At 48.0% G+C, this 19301-nt stretch overlaps 1 protein-coding gene across 2 annotated transcripts; it reads left to right on the plus strand.

Annotated features, from left to right (window-relative positions):
* The first annotated feature begins 2608 nt into the window (after nt 1–2608).
* SLBP (stem-loop binding protein) lies at nt 2609–16491 on the plus strand. 2 transcript variants are annotated; one of them, XM_053577803.1, is made up of 8 exons: nt 2609–2798; nt 2950–3066; nt 7658–7762; nt 10646–10705; nt 11010–11147; nt 12125–12274; nt 13576–13642; nt 15536–16491. In XM_053577803.1, exons 1-8 carry the CDS (start codon nt 2740–2742, stop codon nt 15650–15652), a joined length of 813 nt encoding a protein of 270 aa, XP_053433778.1. In that variant the 5' UTR covers nt 2609–2739; the 3' UTR covers nt 15653–16491. The 2 variants fall into 2 exon arrangements, with proteins under 2 accessions (XP_053433778.1, XP_053433779.1); XM_053577804.1 differs by lacking the exon at nt 7658–7762.
* Nucleotides 16492–19301: the final 2810 nt, after the last annotated feature.

The following is a 19301-nucleotide window of genomic DNA, read 5'->3' on the forward strand; positions in this document are numbered from 1 at the left end:
AGCTACTCAAGAGGCTGAGCTGGGAAGATCGTTTGAGCTAGGCTGACATGGTGGCACTCTAGCCTGGGTGACATAGTGAGAATCCGCTTTTGTAACAGCTGGGGAAGTAGCTGGGAGATGCTGGAGAAGTCCTCTTAGAAGCAGAATCGTGCACACGTCAATGAGCGCATGTTGTTCAGAATAAGAGGAAAACATTGGTCAAGAACCTGGCACCGCAGGAAGTGTCCCCTGATTTCTAGTTGGATGCCCCAGGGCCACCTGTAGGAACAACGTTTGTTCCTCTCCTATGTATAGGAAGCCTGGGCCCTTGGAGGTCTCCTGTCATGCATTATGGTGGGGTTGGGGGTGGAAAATCACTGTGGTTGCTTCCAGATGCAGGAGCTGTTGGGGGCACACACTGGTGCCCAGTGAGTGAGTGGCCCCTGCTGATCTACTCTTGTGCTAGAAGCTATGTCCTGTGGGGCAATCTTTACTAGCCTTGCTGTGGGTCGGGTGGCCCAGGAATTGCCAGTGGAGTACCAGGGGCAGCCAGGCAGGACTTGTGGTTAGCTCATCCCTGGGTCTCACCTTGGCCAGGCTCTCTGGGCAGCACCCTGGGATTCCTGATGGTACTGGCCCCTCCACCCTCATAGCCAGTGAGCACTTGCTACTGTTCCCATCGTGCTCCTTGACCTACAGAACGTTTCTTGGGGGAAGCAGTTCCTGTAACCTCTTTGAAAAACAGGACAAGTGGATACGCATTTTCTGGGCTCTGAGGGTCTTTTGATTCTTTTTCTGAATCCTCTTTCAAGAAAAGTGCCTTCTGATTCTTTCCAATGTGGGACTTTGTTGTCACCTTTATTCCTTTTTGCACATACAGGCCAGCGCTGCTTCAACTGATGACAACATAGGGACTGAGAAACACGCACTGAAAGGCTGTGTCAGACCTTAGGGCTCACAGGCACTTGGGGACCCTTTAGTTCTGTGTTGAGGGTTGTAATTCATTATTAGTACTAGTTTCCTTAATGTGGGGATGCCTGGAGCCTGGGAGGAACAGGAGACAGGATGTGGCTTATCCCAGTTTGGGGGTGACTTTCCTGAATTCAAAACGGAGGGGGCAGAAGGCACACCAAGGCGCTGTCCTGAGGGCAGCATGTGCAAAAGCTCTGCGGGTAAGTAGGATTCCAAACCTTCCCTGGGGCTCAGCCTCCTTGACCTCTGACCTCACTGCCTACTCTTTTCACCTGGAAACCTGGGTGAAAAGGTTGTCCAACCTTGTACAGGGTGGGAAGTCTACAAGCATCTCACCCCCAGGCAAGCCCAGCTGACTGCAGAAACAGGGAGAGGGTGGGACTGACTCCTTAAATCCACAAGTTGAGAGCCTGTGAGTGCAGGCACCTGGTAGGGAACAACAAGGGTGGAGATAAGCAGTTCAGCCAGTGGCCAACAGGGAGGGCAGTGCAACTGCCCTAACCAGTGTGCTGCTCAACTATTGAAGTCTAAAATTTAGATTACTCCAAAACTTTTTTTGAGACAGTCTCAGTGCTAGCTCACAGCAACCTCAAGACTCTTGGGCTTAAGCGATACTCCTGCCTCAGCCTCCCGTGTAGCTGGGACTACAGGTGCCCTTCATCACCCCCAGCTAGTTTTTCTATTTTTAGTAGAGAGGGGAGTCTCCCTCTTGCTCAGGCTGGTCTCTTGAGCTCAAGGGACCCCATCGCCTCTGCCTCCCAGAGAGATGAGATTACAGGTGCAGGCCACTGCACCCGGCCTGTAACCTTCAGCATTTTGAAGGCAGAGAGAAGGGGCTAACGCTGCAATGTGGTTACTACGTTCTTGTGAGGTCCAAGAAATTCACATTTTACATAAAACAAGGAGAATGTTATTAGAGAAAAAGGGAGTGAAGGAAACATCAATTACACAGACATCCCTGGGTAGGTGGAAGAATGCCTGATTCTGTGTCCCCAGTTGTTACCTGTAAAGATAAACTTGTAATTCATTATTAGTGCTAGTTTCAAGCGCCAGATGTTGTGACAATTTGCGTGTCCTTATGAGAGGCTGGCAACGAATTTCCTTAATGTGGGGCTAATTTTTCACAGGTGCCCAAGGCCTTTATCTTCTCTTTTGCAGAAGGAGCTGGGGATGGCCCTAACTTCGAATTCATCTTTAGCCACGAGTCCCAGGCCGGCCGCAGTCCGCTGGGTCGGGCGGCACCAACCCCGGCTCAAAGGACCCCACCTTCCTGGTTCCGGGTTCCCGCCAGAGCGGAGTTGTGCCCAACCTAGGCTGGAACCAATCGGAATGCGCCTCTTGTTCCCATCCCCCGCGCTAGCGTTGCGCGTGTCCCAATCTCCCGCCAATGCCCCTCCCCCGCCCGCGAAGGCGCGACCTTTCAGCGCCCGAGGGGCCCACGGCGGCCCAGCTGCCTCAGTGCAGGGGCAACTTTTTCCTCTGACCTCTCCTGAGACAGCTAGAGGGGCGTCTGTCAGTGATACCAACCTGCCTGCTACTGATCTGTGGCCTGAGTCTCGCTTTAGTCGCCCCGTGAGCCCGCGCAGCTGAGGGGCCGCCCCCGCTTGCTGGGCGGAATGGTTTCACCTGATCCGGAGCGCGCGGGAGCGCGGCGGGGGCGGGGCCGGCGACCCTATAAAGGCTGTTGGGGGCGGGGAGTATAGAGCTAGTCGGCGCCGGCGCGGGGAGGTTGTTTTTCAGGTTGCCGCCGCCGCTGCAGCCCAGCGCGCCCGCGCTCCCGCCGCAGTCATGGCTTGCCGGCCGCGAAGCCCGTCCAATTACGGGAGCCGCTGTGACGGCGACGCGAGGTGAGGCCGGGCCGCGCGGCCGCGGGGGTCCCGCGTCTGGTGCCGGGCGCGCGCTCCAGCGGTGGCCCATCAGGGTCGCGTGTGGGTCGGGGGTCTGCGGGCCGGGGGCCATTGGCCATCCGAGACCCGCCGACCGCGTCTCTGCCCCCAGCCCGCCGTCCCCCGCGAGATGGAGCCTCGGACGGAAGCGCAGAGCCGACGGGAGGCGCAGGAAGCCCGAGGACGCCGAGCAGGACGAGCGCCGCGCCGCCGACCGCAGGCCCGAGAGGTGGGCCGCAGGCCGCTGGGGCGGGGTCTGGAAGGGCGCGTGGGGCCCTCGGAGAAGCTGCTGTGGGCGCTTCTCTGTTTCCGCTTTCAAAAGGGAAGGCCGTGTTTCTGTCCCTAACTTGCGCTACTGTGCGAGGGAAACGACCGGGAGGCGGTCGCGGCGGTCGGGGGCTTCAGGCGGGGACACTGCGGCCGGGCCGGGAGGCGCTGCTGGGCGCCCTGGAGGTTTATGCGCGTGCCCGGGGAGTGTGGCGGGGACGGCGCGGACCTAGAGTGCGGTGCGGTAGCCGGGCGTCCGTAGTTCGCTCTTCGGAGTCAATTTGGAGGAGGAGCTGGAGGGTGGAAGGAGATTGTTTTTTTTCTCTGAGACAGGATCTCACTGTTTTGCCCTAGGTAGAGAGCGGCGGTGTCATAGCTCACAGCAACTTCAAACTGTGGGCTCAAGAGATCCTTCTGCCTCAGCCTCCCGGGTACCTGTGACTACAGGAGCCTGTCACAGTGCGGGGTTCTTTTTTTTTATTTTTAGTAGAGACCGGTTACTTTGGTTGGTGTCCAACTCCTGAGCTCAAGCGATCCTCTCAGAGTGCTGGGATTACAGGCCTAAGCCAAGGGCCTGGAAGAGGGTGTTGAGTGACAGCCTGGTCTCCAGTGCTGGGCTTCTGTGTGCTGACCTGAGTACTTTGTAGGTTGGGCAGCTTGTGTGAGTGAGTGGAACAAGTGCTGTGTTCTGTGCTCTAACGTGATGTGGTCGGACAGCAAGTCAAACAGTAACTCGGAGGGGGGTGCCTGTGGTGGGGGGCTGTTTGGGCCATGGTCAGGGAAGGCCTTTCCTGGAGGATCTTCTGGTGGTGACTGGGAGGAAATGGGGATGATCTCTGTGCAGATCCCTGTGAGGAGCCATGTGCCAAAGCTCACAGGTGGGGATGTTTGTGAAGTGACCAGAGGATAAGGGCAAGGGCTGCTGCTAAGCTCCAGTGAAAGAGTGTGGTGACTTGGTCAAGGCAAGCTGTGAAGGTGGTAGGGAATGCAGGCTCAGGATAGATTACTGGACCAGGATCTGTAGGGACTGCTGAGTGAATTGCTGGGGGCAGGAAGAACATCGAAGATGACTTGGGTGTTTAGGCCCAAATCCCTGTGTTGATTGTGGGGCCATTTCTAGGATAAAGAAATAGGAGTGGAACAGACCTGCGTGGAGAGGGAAGCTACTTAGACAGCAAGTGCAGATGTCCAGGAGATAATGGGATCTAGGAGTCTGGGTAGGGAGGCTTTGCCAGACACCCTGTGAGTTATCAGCACATAGACTTGGGATTGGGGGCAGGTGTGGGAGAGGTTCTAGGACAGCCCCAGGGCTAGGTGTGAAAGATGATTTCAAACTCTGAGCCCTCCAGTGGCCTGCCTTACATAGATAAGAAGTGGATGGGCGGCGCCTGTGGCTCAGTGAGTAGGGCGCCGGCCCCATATGCCGAGGGTGGCGGGTTCAAACCCAGCCCCGGCCAAACTGCAACAAAAAAATAGCCGGGCGTTGTGGCGGCCGCCTGTAGTCCCAGCTGCTCGGGAGGCTGAGGCAAGAGAATCGCGTAAGCCCAAGAGTTAGAGGTTGCTGTGAGCCGTGTGACGCCACGGCACTCTACCGAGGGCGGTACAGTGAGACTCTGTCTCTACAAAAAAAAGAAGTGGAAATAGGGTGGCACCTGTGGCTCAGTCAGGCCCCATATACAGAGGGTGACGGGTTCAAACATGGCCATACTACAACCAAAAAAAAAGAAAAATAGCCAGGCGTTGTGGCGGGCACCTGTGGTCCCAGCTACTTGGGAAGCTGAGGCAAGAGAATCACCTAAGTCCAAGAGCTGGAGATTGCTGTGAGCTGTGACTTCATGGCACTCTACTGAGGGCAACAAAGGAAGACTTTGTCTCTTAAAAAACAAAAAAAAAATAGGGCGGCGCCTGTGGCTCAAGGAGTAGGGTGCCGGTTCCATATGCCGGAGGTGGTGGGTTCAAACCTAGCCCTGGCCAAAAACCACACACACACAAAAAAAGTGGAGATAAGTAGCTGGCAGGTTCACAACAATGACAGCTGCAACCAAAAAATAGCTGGGCATTGTGGCTGGCGCCTGTAGTCCCAGGTACTTGGAAGGCGGTGGCAGGAGACTCGCTTAAACCTAGGAGTTGGAGGTTGCTGTGAGCTGTGATGCAACAGCACTCTACCCAAGGCGACAGCTTGAGGCTCTGTCTCAAAAAAAAAAAAAAAGATAAGACATGAAACCCTTGGTAACTGGACCAGTATTCTTCCAGCCTGTTCCTCCAACATGGCAGGAATGTGCTCTGTCCTGGGGCCGTGGCACTTGGTATTGGCTTTTTGTGGTTCATGCATGGAGGTACGTGACAAACAGTGTCAATTACATCTCCATAGGGGCTGGGGTGTGCTGGTTGTTTTGTTGATGGAGTAGGACAGGAAGTGGTTCTTTTGGAAATAGGTTAGCTTAGTGTAAAGAATGGGCTTTCTTGTCCCATGATAGAGTAGATTTTGAGTATGACCTGTCTAAGAAATGGACTTTAGTTCCATAAAAGGTACACAAACATGAGATGTAGGGTAAGGTTATTTCATATGTACTTTTTAAATTATTCCTGGTCAGTATGGTGGCTCACATCACAATCCCAACACTTTGGAAGGTGGAGGGATCACCTGAGGTCAGGAGTTTGAGATCAGCCTGGGCAATATAGTGAGACCCTGTCTTTACAAAAAATACAAAAATTCGTTGGATGTGCTGTCATGGGCCTTAGTCCCAGCTATTTGTGAGACAGGCTTGAGCGTGGGAGTTTGAGATTGCGCTGAGCTATGACAACACCTTTGCACTGCAGCAGGGTGACAGAGTGAGACCTTGTCTCAGCTTATAGTTCAGATTCTTGCTGGAGACCCAGACTTGAACTTCTTGATACACTAGTGAGGATGTCACTGTCCAATCCTGGACAAGCATCCATTTGGTTCTTTATTTGCAACACAATTACTGAGTCCATTTAACTTTTAGTTAGTTAATTTGATATGAGACTTTTCCAATTTTAGAAATTTAAGTTACTTTGGTAGGAAGCAATAACTACATAAAAGGATTATTCATTTGTTACTACAATTGCATTTATGAAGCACATCATTTTGTTCACTACTAAAATATATGAGATTGCTTATTTGGTGTAGTTGGAATTAGTGTTTAGTTTTGATATATCAGTGGTGGGCAGTAGAAAAATGGGGTTGAAAGGGCCAGGCAAGGTGTCTCACGCCTGTAGTCTCAGCACTCTGGGAGGCCGAGGTGGGTGGATTGCTGAGCTCACTAGTTTAAGACCAGATCTGAGCTGGAGCTGAGACCCCATCTTTAAAAATAGCTGGGTGTTGTGGCAGGTGCCTATATTCAGCAAGATAGGTGAATAGGTACCTTGAGGCAAGATAATCGCTTGAGCCCAAGAGTTTGTGGTTGCTGTGAGCTGTGATGCCATGGCACTACTGGGGGTGAAAAAGTGAGACTCTGCCTCAAAAAAAAGAAAAAGAAAAAAAAGGGGTGGAAAAATAAAAATGTAAGTTTACATCTAATATAAGTATAAACAATTCTGACTGCCAGAACTTTTGGCATTGAGCTTTAAGCTTTCAAATTGTGTCATCTTTTTTTTTACCTTCTCAAATTTCCTAATCATGATTAGAAATTTCCTTAAGCCTGAGGTAGAACTGAGCTCCTGAATTAGCTTAAACTCAACTATCAGGGCTGTCTTTACCGGTAGACTAAGGCTTAGTGCATCTTCTGATATATACTTATTGCCCTCCCATACATGTGTTAATTTGGAGGTAATATATTCTGAATTAATTACATGCATGTAATTAGTGACTATATATCTCACATATGCCACATATTAGGTCCTACCGTGTGCTGGTCACTGTGCTTAGTAATAAATGTGTATTATCTGAAATTATTTGAAAACTCATGGAAAAAACTCATATTGCAAATATAGTGAGTCATGTTAGGTGCTCTTCTCAGAGCTAACAGTGACTTGCTGACTTGGTTTGCTTTCACTGCGTCCCCAGGAGTTAGCCAATGCTGGCACGTGGTAGGTAGCAGATGTTTAATGAGAAGCTTTAAGCAAATTGCCCAAACTCAGTGAACAAGTGAGTTATGGAGCAGAGTCTCTTTGACCTCTGACTCCTCAACTCTGAAGCCTGTTCCCTTGGCACTCTCCATACAGCCTTGGAATTTTTATTTTCATGATCCTTCCTTCCTCCCTCCCTCCCTTCCTGTCTCACCTTATCACCCTCGGCAGAGTGCCATGGCGTCATATAGCTGACAGCAACCTCCAACCCCTGGGCTTAGGCGATTCTTTTGCCTCAGCCTCCTGAGTAGCTGGGACTACAGGTGCCCACCACAACGCCCGGCTATTTTTTATTGTAGTTTGGCCGGGGCTGGGTTTGAACCCACCACCCTCAGTATTTGGGGCCGGCGCCCTACCCACTGAGCCACAGGCGCCGCCCTTCATGACTGTTTCTTGACTTACAATTGGAAAGGAAACTCAAAGTATGTATTGTGGTTCAAATGTGCATTTTCATTTTATTACAGCTTTACCACTCCTGAAGGCCCCAAGCCCCGTTCTAGATGTTCAGACTGGGCAAGTGCAGTTGAGGAAGATGAGATGAGGACCAGAGTTAACAAGGAAATGGCAAGGTATACATTTGGAATATTTTGAATGTGTTATCTGTGGTGTTTTCAGTTGTACGTTAAATTTGAGGTGCGTCTTAGAACATTGCTTCTCAAAATGCTAAGCAGCTCAGCAACTCCTGGGGACTTGTCAGAAATTCAGATTCTTTTGGCCATGCATGGTGGCTCACGCCTATAATCCTAGCACTCTGGGAGGCAGAGGCAGGTTCGAGACCAGCCTGAGTCAGAGTGAGACCTCATCTCTGAAAAATAGCTGATGTTGTGGTGAGTACCTATAGTCCCAGCTTCTAGGGAGGCTGAGGCAAGAGAATTGCTTGAGTCCAAGAGTTTGAGGTTGCTGTGAGCTATGACGCCAAGGCACTCTACCAAGGGCGACAAAGTGAGACTGTCTCCAAAAAAAAAAATTCAGATTCTCAGGTCCCTCCCTGGCCCTGCAAATGGGGTGAGTACTCTTCAAAGCCTGAGGACCACTGTCATCTTAGTGGTGATCCCTCCGAGAGTGGAAGTGGGTGTGCAGTGGTGCTGCAGGATTGCCACAAGAGGACTCTCCGGGACCTTCTGCAGTTGTGTTACCACTTGACCCCATGTGGTCCTCATGCCAGCACAGTAAGTGGGGGTGTGCTCACAACCAGGTGTGACTAATACCTGCTTCGGGTAACAGCTCAGAAATGCTGGTGTTCAGGGAGAGGTCCCTAGCTCAGGGACTGCAGTTGTACACAAATTGTTTATACAAGTTCTCAAACTGAAAACCACTTCCTCTCCCTTGACTCATTACTATTTGTATAATGCATCCTTAATACTGTGTAATCTCCTCTGATGAAATCATTGATGTTTTTGATCCTTTTTCTCCTTTGATATAGGCCATCCAATCCAAATCTGGCTAAATGAACTTTGAATTAAACTATGGTTCATAATTTGCTGAACTATTTTATGAGAGACTTTTAGCTGCCAAGTGGCCAATAAATCAAATAGGATCTTTGTTAGTTCTTAATTCTGATGAGAAAATAGGTCTGGTATGTCAGCCAGGGGAATAGGACTAACCTTCCCACCCTCTTCTCAGCATTCAGTGATGGTATTTATAGCTGCCTCCTGAAAAGGTATAGGAACTCATGGGAATTGGTTGTTGATCATTCAGGTGTCATTCTTAATTTCTTTTAGGTATCAAAATGTGCGGCCGGGTTGTATCCTTGGATGGAAAGAATGAATTGGGAGTTATAGACTTGGGTACCAATTTTTTCTTTTCTTTCTTTCTTTTTTTTTTTTTTTTTTTTTTGAGACAAGTCTTACTCTTTTGCCCTAGAGTTGAGTGCTGTGGCATCATCATAGCTCACAGCAACCCCAAACTCCTGGCCTCCTCACTAGCTGGGACTATAGGTGCCTGCCACCACACCTGGTTAGTTTTTCTATTTTTGGTAGAGACAGGGTCTCTCTCTTGCTCAGGCTGGTCTTGAACTCCTAAGCTCAAGTGACCTCCCAGAGTGCTTGGATTACAGGTTTGAGCCATCGAACCTGGCCTGGCCACAGTGTTTTGAATGAATTGTTTTTTTTTGCATAGGTGTTGACTTTCTCAACTATAAAATTGGAATTTTGATCTGTACAGTTTCTGTATTCTGTTCTTCATGAGTATTACACCAACAGTTCTTGAATACTTGTGGTCTTGTTTGCTCCCCCAAGTTACCACTAGCTGGAGCAGCTGTTCTCAACCCGTGGGTCGTACAGATACCCCACCTGTCTTGACCGTGCTGTGTGTAGCCCCCTCTCTGTTCCTCAGTTGTCTTGTGGGCCTGCGTCTACGGACTGTCCTGTTTTGGAAAACTCGTGTCCAGAATGTTGTCATGGGTCACCTGTTGATGATACCCTTTCTGATGGAAGCTGCTGCTTTGTACATCTTGGATGGTTTGTCTTCCTGGCCCCGGGGTCTGCTAAGGCCAGTTTGCTTTCCTACAGCAAGGGGAGTGTGCGAAGCTAGCTTATTATTCTTCAAGGAGAGTAACGTAGACTGCATATAACAATGGCTGTTCTAGATACAGGTTATTATTTTCTTATTACTTGGTATCCAAACTTTACTGGGTACTATAGCAGACTTGGGGACAGCTTTTAGATTTTGGAGGGAGTTGGGAGCCACAGTGATATGTGGCATCTTTCAGACACCTGAATGAACCTCTAGCTGGAGGTGGGTAGTTGTTTTAACGTTAGATCTTTTTAGGCTCCTTTGAGTGACATCATACTGTTTTTGCAAAGCTAGGTTTGGGTAGTTGGTGCAATAGGAAGCTGATGCCTCATGAAGTTCACCAGGAACAAGGCATGTGTGTTCATTTACCAAGACTAGAGGAGAACATATCTCATTAGTAATGGAGGTATTTGAAAAATGGAAACTTATTATTTTTTTTGAGACAGAGTCTCAAGCTGTTGCCCTGAGTAGAGTGAGTAGAGTGTCGTGGCGTCACAGCTCACAGCAACCACAAACTCTTGGGCTCAAGCGATTCTCTTACCCCAGCCTCCCAAGTAGCTGGGACTACAGGCGCCCACCACAACGCCCGGCTATTTTTATTGTTACAGTTCTCATTGTTGTTTTTTAGCTGGCCTGGGCTGGGTTCGAACCCACCAACCTCATGTATGTGGCCGGTGCCCTACCCACTGAGCTATGGGCACTGCCCTGAAAAATGAAAACTTTTAAATTTATTTTTTGAAGAAAAAGGCTCTGAGCTTGGGGATATAAATTTTTGTTGTGTGAGTCTTACTACTTAAGCTGAAGCTGTTAAAGGTTTCTTTTGGCTCAGGGAACCTCTGTGTTATGTAGGAGATACCTGAGGGTTTCAGGATGGACTTTTGTCAGAACTGGTACTTTATTTTTATACCTTTCTAAAAACAGCAATATTTTTTCCTCAGATATAAAAGAAAACTTCTCATAAATGAATTTGGAAGAGAGAGAAAATCATCATCAGGAAGGTAAAGGCTGTTAACATCTCTAATTCCATAGATCTGTAGGTTGTTAATGAAAAGAATTGAGAAAAGATGAGTAATACTTGGTGATGGTGATAGCATGTATCAATCATTACCACTCTTCACTGATTTGTAACATTGTGTCTGTTATGTACTAAATTCCCATGTGTATAGACTGTGAACTGTTCTGTTACAATAAGGTTTGGAATCTGGAGGATGTGCCCTCTTTCATTATTGTGTTTCAGCATTTTCTTGGCTCACCATAGTGGTCTTAATTGTAAGGCTTGTTCTGTTAACTCTCATTTTTCAGTTCTGATTCAAAGGAGTCCATGTCTACAGTCCCAGCTGATTTTGAGACAGATGAAAGTGTCCTGATGAGGAGACAGAAACAGATCAACTATGGAAAGAACACAATTGCCTATGATCGCTATATTAAAGAAGTCCCAAGGTGGTCTGACTTGAGTGGCATGTTCTGAACAAGTCATGGGATTTTGCATTTGTAATGTTGTTTAGATTAGGCAGTACATCTGATGCAGGGATTACATGTATGAATAGTTCATGCTTGAGAAGAACTGTTTATCGAGGACTCAACAGGAGCTTATGATACAAAGAATGGATTAGCAACTAAAAAACAGAGGACATGAAAATTAAAAATAAAATCATCTTCATAATTTGAATGTTAGATAACATTTTCTTTCTCGGGTCTTAGAGTTATTAAAATAAACGATGGAAGAAAATGAAGTTCAAGATAAAGATTGTCAAGATTTAGGCAGGGTGTAGTGGCTTATGCCTATAATCCCAGCACTCTAGGCCAAGGTCAGTGAATCCCTTGAGCTCCCTTGAGGATTGCCTGAGCTCACAGGTTTGAGACCAGCCTGAGCCACGAGCAAGACCCTGTCTTTACTAAAAATATAAAAATTAGCTGGGCATTGTGGCACACTCCTGTAATTCTAGCTACTTGAGAGACTGACATAAGAGGATTTCTAAGCCCAGAGATTTGATGAGGTTGCTGTGAGCTGTGATGCTACAGCACTCCACAGAGGGCGACAAAAGTTCTGTCATATATATAAGATTGTCAGGATCTGATATAAGAACGTTAGCATTGCTCCATCTTCTGTAAGTGGCACATTCCTATCTGTCCAGTCCCTGGAACACATTGACACAAAAGATAAGCAGGAAGCTTTAGAGTTTGCCTGAACTTTTTGGCAGTTTTCTAGAATATAGTTTAAAGCTTAGTTTTCTGGAATATAGATGCAAGAGAATAGTAAGATTTGAAGAGATAGTTTTATACATTACTTTCTCATTTTATATACTCTTCAAGTTGATCCATGATTCTTAGAATAACACTGATTTCAAAGTTCAGTTAATCTTAAAGCTAATGTGCAAGTGTGAATGGCTTGTGAGGGTGGTATTGCTCTTTTGTAGACACCTTCGGCAACCTGGCATCCATCCCAAGACGCCCAATAAGTTTAAGAAGTATAGTCGTCGGTCGTGGGACCAGCAGATAAGACTCTGGAAGGTGGCACTGCATTTTTGGGATCCTCCAGCTGAAGAAGGATGTGATTTGCAGGAAATGTATGTCTTGGTTGCCTCCCTACTTACTACTACTCTGACTGGTGCGTGACTGAGCAGCTCTGCGTGTCACTTGCAAGGCAGGTTGTCATAGGTTTAGGTCCCTGACAGGCAGGAGGGAGCAAAGTGGCTGTACCATGGCTGTTTCTCTACAGTGTGTGAAACTGGGCAGGTGGGATTGGAGTGAGGAGTTGATTTCCTGGATTGAATTTAGTTTTGTAGCTAGAAAAGGTAGAACTCAATAAACCTGGGAATAATACATGGTGGCTGTTTTTGTTTGTTTATTTAAAGATGGAAACATCCTGGCTCAGCGCCTGTAGCTTAGCGGCTAGGGCACCAGCCACATACACCAGAGCTGGCGGGTTTAAATCCAGCCCAGGCCTGCCAAACAACTATAATCAAAAAACAACCAGGCGTTGTGGCGGATGCTTGTCCAGCTACTTGGGAGGCTGAAAAAATAAATAAAAAAAAATAAAGATGGAAACGTCCTAAAATATTTGACTCATTTATGTTGAGCTATGTAAATAAAAAGTGTTATTAAGGAAAGTTTTATCTTCCTTCTCAGTTTTTAAACCTGGGCCTAACTGAAAGTATCTCAGGTTTGAACTTGGTTGCACAGTGGGTCCCCTGCTACAAGGGTCTAGGAGGCTCTTGTGCTTGTCCCCCTCGGGGGCCATTTCTGTTTCATCTCAGTTCCCTCTGGTCCTGAGCTTCTTCCTTCCTCAGACATATCTAGACATTCAACAAATATTTCAAGTTTCTTTGTGCTGGGAAGTTTATTAGAAAGCAGCATATTTGAAATGATTTCTTACGTGGCTTTACACATTTGGCCTGACAAATTTCACATGGGTTTCTTACACATTTGGCCTGACAAATTTCATGTGGGTTTCTTTCCAGCATGAACCATTGTGCTGTTCTCTATGAATAGAAAATGGGATAGTGATAGTGTAGAGTTAGTGATAGTGTACAGTTGGTTTGTCACGGTGTTCATTCCTTCCCTCAAAAACTGAGCTTGTTTCAAGTGCCCTGCTCCTAGGGAACTTGGGAGTGTCCCTAAGGGATCTGGAATCCTGTAGCAGTCCAGCAGGTAGATTTCCTGTTACTTGTAACCACTATTAGCTTTGTCTCTACTGGATTGATTGGGCCAGGGTTGGATCTGGCCAGTGGGAAGGGCAATGTCAATATCATTCAGGCAGGAGAATGTGGGTAGAGCTGGTTTTTAAGGCACAGACTTAGAGAACTTTGCTGCTCACCAGCCTACTTACTGTGAAGCCAGGCTGACACTATTGGATTTTACTTCACAGACACCCTGTAGACCTGGAATCCCCAGAAAGTGGCTCTGAGCCCCAGATGAGCTCTCAGGATGACTTCGTAAGTACTTTCTTTGGATGTGTCATTCAACTTGGGAGTTTCAGGTGAATTGTTGATAACATAAGCCACTTTGTTGGGCGTAGTGGCTCACGCCTGTATTTCTAGCACTCTGGGAGGCCAAGGCTAGTGGATTGCCCTGAGCTCCAGGTTCAAGACCAACATGAGCAAGAGTGAGACCTTGTCTCTAAAAAAAAAAATAGCCATGTGCTATTGGGAGGCTGAGGCAAGAGATCTCTTGAGCCCAAGAGTTTGAGGTTGTTGTGAGCTATGATGCCACGGCACGAGAGTGACAAAGTAAGACTCTGTCTCAAAAAAAAAAAGAAGGGGTGGGAGGCTGGGCGTGGTGGCTCGTGCCTGTAATCCCAGCACTTGGGAGGCCGAGGCCAGTAGATTGCCTGAGCTCACAGGTTCAAGACCAGCCTGAGTCAGAGTGAGACCTCATCTCTAAAAATAGCAGGGTGTTGTGGCAGGCAACTCTTATTCCAGTTCAAGAAACAGATTATGACATTTTAGCTGCACCGTCAGAAGTTCGAGGTAAATGAGAAACCCTTGGGGGAGAAGGGAGCGGAGACTGCATGGGTATGTGGGAGCCAGGCCATGCGGAGGCTGGAGTCCTGGTGAGAGATCTGGGAGCCTCCAATTAACAGTGGCTAGATGTGTAGAAGGGAGGAGAGAAGGCTGAACTAAGTAGGTACTTGGAAAAGCCTTTTCTCTAAAACTGTTTCGAAAAACAATCTATATAGCAAACCCTTACTTGGCTATCTGGTATTTGTGTGTTCCTTAACCACTTGGAAGTGGCAGTGGTTTTGCCACTTGATGTTACTAATTCTGTCTTTTAAGATTAAGGTAAGCACAGTGTAGTTATCACATGTGGGAAATGTATTATGCACAAAATTTGTCTGATAAGCAGTTCACATTTCAGGTTTCCCAGTTGTTCAATAATGTCCTTTTGAGTATTTTTCCTTTTTGGTGCAGAACTTAATTAAGGATCACACACTTAAACTATGGTGCCTTCCTCCCCCCCCCCCCCCTTTTACCTAGAACAGGCTCCCCTGCCTTTCCCCATGACAGGGACTCATTTCATTGAAGAGGATCAGTTTAGTGTTTGTAAAGCAGCATCAATTTGAGTTGCTGGTTGTTTCCTTAAGGATTAAGTGAGGTTGGATCCTTTGGGCAGTAATGCCATGGGATACGTGTTGATTTATAAGTTTATGGCATGATTCAAGTGGTATTGACCAGAGGACATTTAGAATTCTTTCTGTGCTTATAAATCATTTAACTTCATACATTATACGGTAATGGTACATATGATCCCTCTTTGCAGTATCATCGGCATCTGTTGCAATTGAGTTATACACCTTAACATGCTGTAAATTGTGTGATGCAAATAAGTTGTGGGGTGTATGAGGTGCCTTCTGCTTTAGGGTCGAGATGAGCTTGGGGAAGGGGAGATGGGCTGTCTTCAGTCCCCAGACCTCCGTGCTGAGGCAGGTTTTCCTTGGCTGGTGCGTGGTGTGGCCATTTTGGTGTGATTCTGCTCCACAAGTCACGGTGGCGACTGTGCCTGGTCCTCCTGACAGCTCCTGTTAATACCATGTCTCTGATGTCGAGGCATCTCTGAGCTGCTGATTCTAACCTGGGGTGGGGGTAGTTTAGTTGGGTAGGAATCCGACACTTCAGCTACTGTGGGATGTCCCTCACTGTCCATGAGTTTCATTGAGCTGCTTTGCGTCTCCTGCTGCCAGCCTTCTACCTTCATATGACCTTACCTAGTGACACAGGAGCATGCTGGGCACAGGGAGCATGCACCATTCCCTCTGTGGTGGAGCAAGTGGGCCTGTGTGTGGCGTCTGTCGTCTGGACGTGTGCATGACCCCTGTTTCTCTTTTTTAGGATGTCTACTCTGGCACACCCACCAAGGTCAGGCACGTGGACTGCCAAGTGGAGGACGAGTTTGACTTGGAAGCTTGTTTAACTGAACCGTTGAGAGACTTCTCGGCCATGAGCTAGCTGTGCCACGTGGGCCAACAGAGAAAAAGGTGCCCCTGTGCCCGGTGGGAGGCCAGTGAGGCCAAGCATGTATCACACCCTTCTACCTGGATGGTTTCTCTGTTAGTAGCTCATGATCTCATGATGGATTGTTATTCCTGCCTTATTGTCATAAGAAACATTAGTTTTATGTACCAGTGAGTGTATTTTGCATGTTTTAAATTGTTAATGAAGCTAAATCCAAGAAAAATTGGACTTGAAGCAGTTTTGCAAGAAACTTAATTGCTTAATCTTGACCGTCCAGGTTAAACTTACATGTATCCTTTAATAGGTTTTCCACAATGTTTTAAACATTAAATTGCCTCTTGTCAGGATTGTTTTGCATTTAACCATGAATTCATGGGACCAGTCTAGGGGCAGCATTCTCTGTGCCAGACACCTATGTGTCTTCGTGGGACTGAGTTTTTGACCTTTTATGAACATGTTCAAGTGGGTTTTTTTCTTCCTCTAGAGCTCTGAACAGTTACACTTATTAAATTAATGGGTTTTATGTCAGTTACATAGTCTTAATTTGGTGCTCGTGAATAGCACCGGGTAGGCTCTTTATCTAGACTACTCCAATATAAGGCAACAGAGGGATTTAGAACTTTTTTTGCAGTCATTTAATTTACTATGTAAAATTGCTGTAAATGATATTGTGTACAGTTTTCTGTTCAAATATTCAATTGTAAACTTCTTGTTAAGACTGTTAACGTTTCTATTGCTTTTATATGCAATGATATTGCAAAAATAAAGGAAACCTTCTGTAACTGACTTAGGATGTTGCAGGTGGGTGGTGCTGTGAGCACTGTGTCTGTGGATCACTGTCTCTTTCATGTGTGAAGCGTTTGTGTGGCAGGAGGTGAGGGCAGCGCTCGAGAGGTCGCTGTGTGCTCCCCTATGCTGACTCCGTGCTCCGCCCTGCATGGGGGAAGGAAGGTGCGTCTGATGGGTGTGGAGCTCCTTCAGGCTATGTCTGGACCCAGTATGGAGCAGGTGACCTTTCCTACTTCTCAGCACCTGGGGTCGACAGGGACAGACCCCATAGCACAGCCAGCGTTGGGCCCAGTCACGAGTCTTAGGGGCACCGGCCTGCCTTCCATAGGGCATCTGGGACTCTGGAAGCTGCTTGCAGATGTGGCTACCAGTCCATGGGCCATGGTCACATGTCTCAAAGATACAGTCTTTCAGAATTAATGCTGGGCTCGCTTCAAGCAAGAAATGGGCTCTGGCAGGAGTTTGAAAAGGCAGAAGCCCTTCCTCGTTAACACATCAATGGAACCCTGTGTCAGGTAAGGGTGTGGGAAACACTGGAGCACAACAGGAGACTGCCTGAGATGAGGTAGTGTGTGTCAGGTAGACCAGGCAAGGGACTTGGTGGAGTGGTTGGGAGACACCGGATGGGATAGCATTTGAGCTGAGATGTGCTGTGGCCTTGGGGTGGGAGTGTAGCATGTTGACAGTCAATGGTGGTATCCTGAGGCCTGGAAGGACTTTGGGGGCAAGTCTGAGGAAACTGCTGGGGAAAGCCTCAGCTTTGAGGCTGCGAGTGAGGACCAGCAGGAAGATGGGGATAATACGGAAGGTGAGAGAAAAGCGGGTCCTTGTGTAGTGACCCTGAGGCTCCATCCACTATGGCAGGGAACATAGCAAATGTCTAGTGAGCTGGGAGGTGTGGCTGGGCTCTCCAGGCAGGAACTCCTGGAATCCTTTCACTAAAAGCTGAAACAGCATAGGAAGGGCTCCAACCAGGAAGAGCGGCACTTAGCACTCTCAGGTGTCCATAGCCTTGCTAGGTGGCAAAGGTCCATCAGAGGACGCCAGGAAGACGGATCTGTGCTAAAGCTGGGGGCGTAGGTGTGATTCTCTGTGGAGGGGTAATTCTAGAGTGGGGTCTGTTGCCCAGAAGCCTGGGGAGGCCCTAGAGCAAGGCCAGGCCCTTGTGGCGTCCTGCTCCATATGACGTTTGCCTGGCGGACCAGTGGCTCCTGGGAGTGTTTTTTCGGGCACTCTAGGTCTGTGCCCCGTGCTGTGAGGTGTGTAGCCTGGCAGTGCTGGGGGGCGGTTCTGAGGTCTTCACCTGCAAGGGGACTCAGCCCTAGGATCTGACCTTAAGGAATCATGTCCAAGGAACCCTGTCCACATGGGAGCAGATGACATTCTGGACCCACGGCTGACCCTGTGGTAGGGGTGGAACTTGGAAGCCTTGGCAGAAGAGTGGCATATCTTGAATTTTGGAGGATTATAAATAATCTTTGGCCAGGGTGGGCTGTGTAGAGGGGTGTGATGGGCGAGGTCAGGGGTGGATGTGGTTGCAAGCAGGACGTTGACCTGCCCAGGTGAGACAGGTGCTGGGGTCTTGAATAGGGGCGTGAGGCCTGATTTGGGCTTCAGAAGCATCTCCCCGGGTTCTGGCTTTTGTTTCACATTTAAATTCTTGGAATGTTCTTACGCACCAAGGAAATCAATCTTGAGACTTGAGTGCTTGCCTCTTTCTTAATGCTGTTAATGTAATCTAGTATTTTCTCTGAGTGTTACAAATAACCAATAGGATAGGATTGAGTTGTCTTTATTCCTGACTCTTGTACATTGAACCCAGAAATGTCAGAACTAAATTAAGTTTGTCCAGCATGATTAATTCTTCACAATCCTAGGCTGATTGCTATCTCGTCCGCGTGGGTGAGTCATTTTCCTGTCTTTCCATGCATAGCTGGGGTCAGCTTATCAGCGTTGTCATCCCACATCCTCAGACTTAACTTCTCTCCCTGTATTGTGAAGCCTCTCGTGTTTCCTGCTGGCCTGTCACAATCTTGACCTCAGGTTCTCTTTTTCAGCATTTCTGCCACCAAGTTGCTGAGTCCTATGTCCCTTTGATCGGAAAATGTGGACAGAATCTCCCAGCTGGGTCGATAGCCTCTGCCTGAGCCACAGGCCAGCCCCTGATGGCTTTCTGGCTCATGTGGTGGCTCCTGAATAAGTGATGAATTCTAGGATCTGTTACTTTATATGGGCAAATCCGAAAGATCTGCTGGTGATGTCCTGCTACGGCACTTGGCGGCACTTGGCGAACCGGAGGTGGCTCGCATAGCAGCAATTTAGCTATCTGCTTAGAGCCTGGGGGGAAGGTGGAGGAGCTGTGCCTATTTGATCACCCATCTGCATATGATTTTATTTGTGGATGACAGGGTCTTGCTCTCTTGGCCAGCCTGGAGTGCAGTGGCCTCAGCCTAGCTCACAGCAATCTCACACTCCTGCACTCAAGTGTTCCTCCTACCTTAACCTCTCCAGTGGTGCCTGCCACCACGCCCAGCTAATTTTTCTATTTTTTTTTTTTTAGAGAACCGGGTTTTGCTGTGTTGCACAGGCTGCTCTTGAACCCTTGCCCTCTAGTGTCTGGTCTCCTATAGTGCTGGGATTACAGGCATGTGGGACCTCGCCTGGCCCTTTTCCCCATTTCAAAAGATTGAATAAAAAATTGACCGTTTTAGCTGTTTTTTTTTTTTTTTTTGACAGCATCTCTCAAGTGCTGTGGCGTCATAGCTTACAGCAACCTCAAACTCTTGGGCTCAAGTGATCCTCTTGGCTCAGCCTCCTGGTAGCTAGGACTATAGTTTTTTAGAGATAGGGTCTT

Source organism: Nycticebus coucang, chromosome 23 (assembly GCF_027406575.1).
Source record: "Nycticebus coucang isolate mNycCou1 chromosome 23, mNycCou1.pri, whole genome shotgun sequence".
Lineage (NCBI taxonomy): Eukaryota > Metazoa > Chordata > Mammalia > Primates > Lorisidae > Nycticebus > Nycticebus coucang.

Coding starts and splice junctions, on each gene's coding strand:
- SLBP (XM_053577803.1), top strand. CDS start 2,740: ATGGCTTGCCGGCCGCGAAGCCCGTCCAATTACGGGAGCCGCTGTGAC. Junction 3,067..7,657: donor GCCGACCGCAGGCCCGAGAG/GTGGGCCGCAGG, acceptor ATTTTATTACAG/CTTTACCACTCCTGAAGGCC. Junction 11,148..12,124: donor TATATTAAAGAAGTCCCAAG/GTGGTCTGACTT, acceptor GCTCTTTTGTAG/ACACCTTCGGCAACCTGGCA.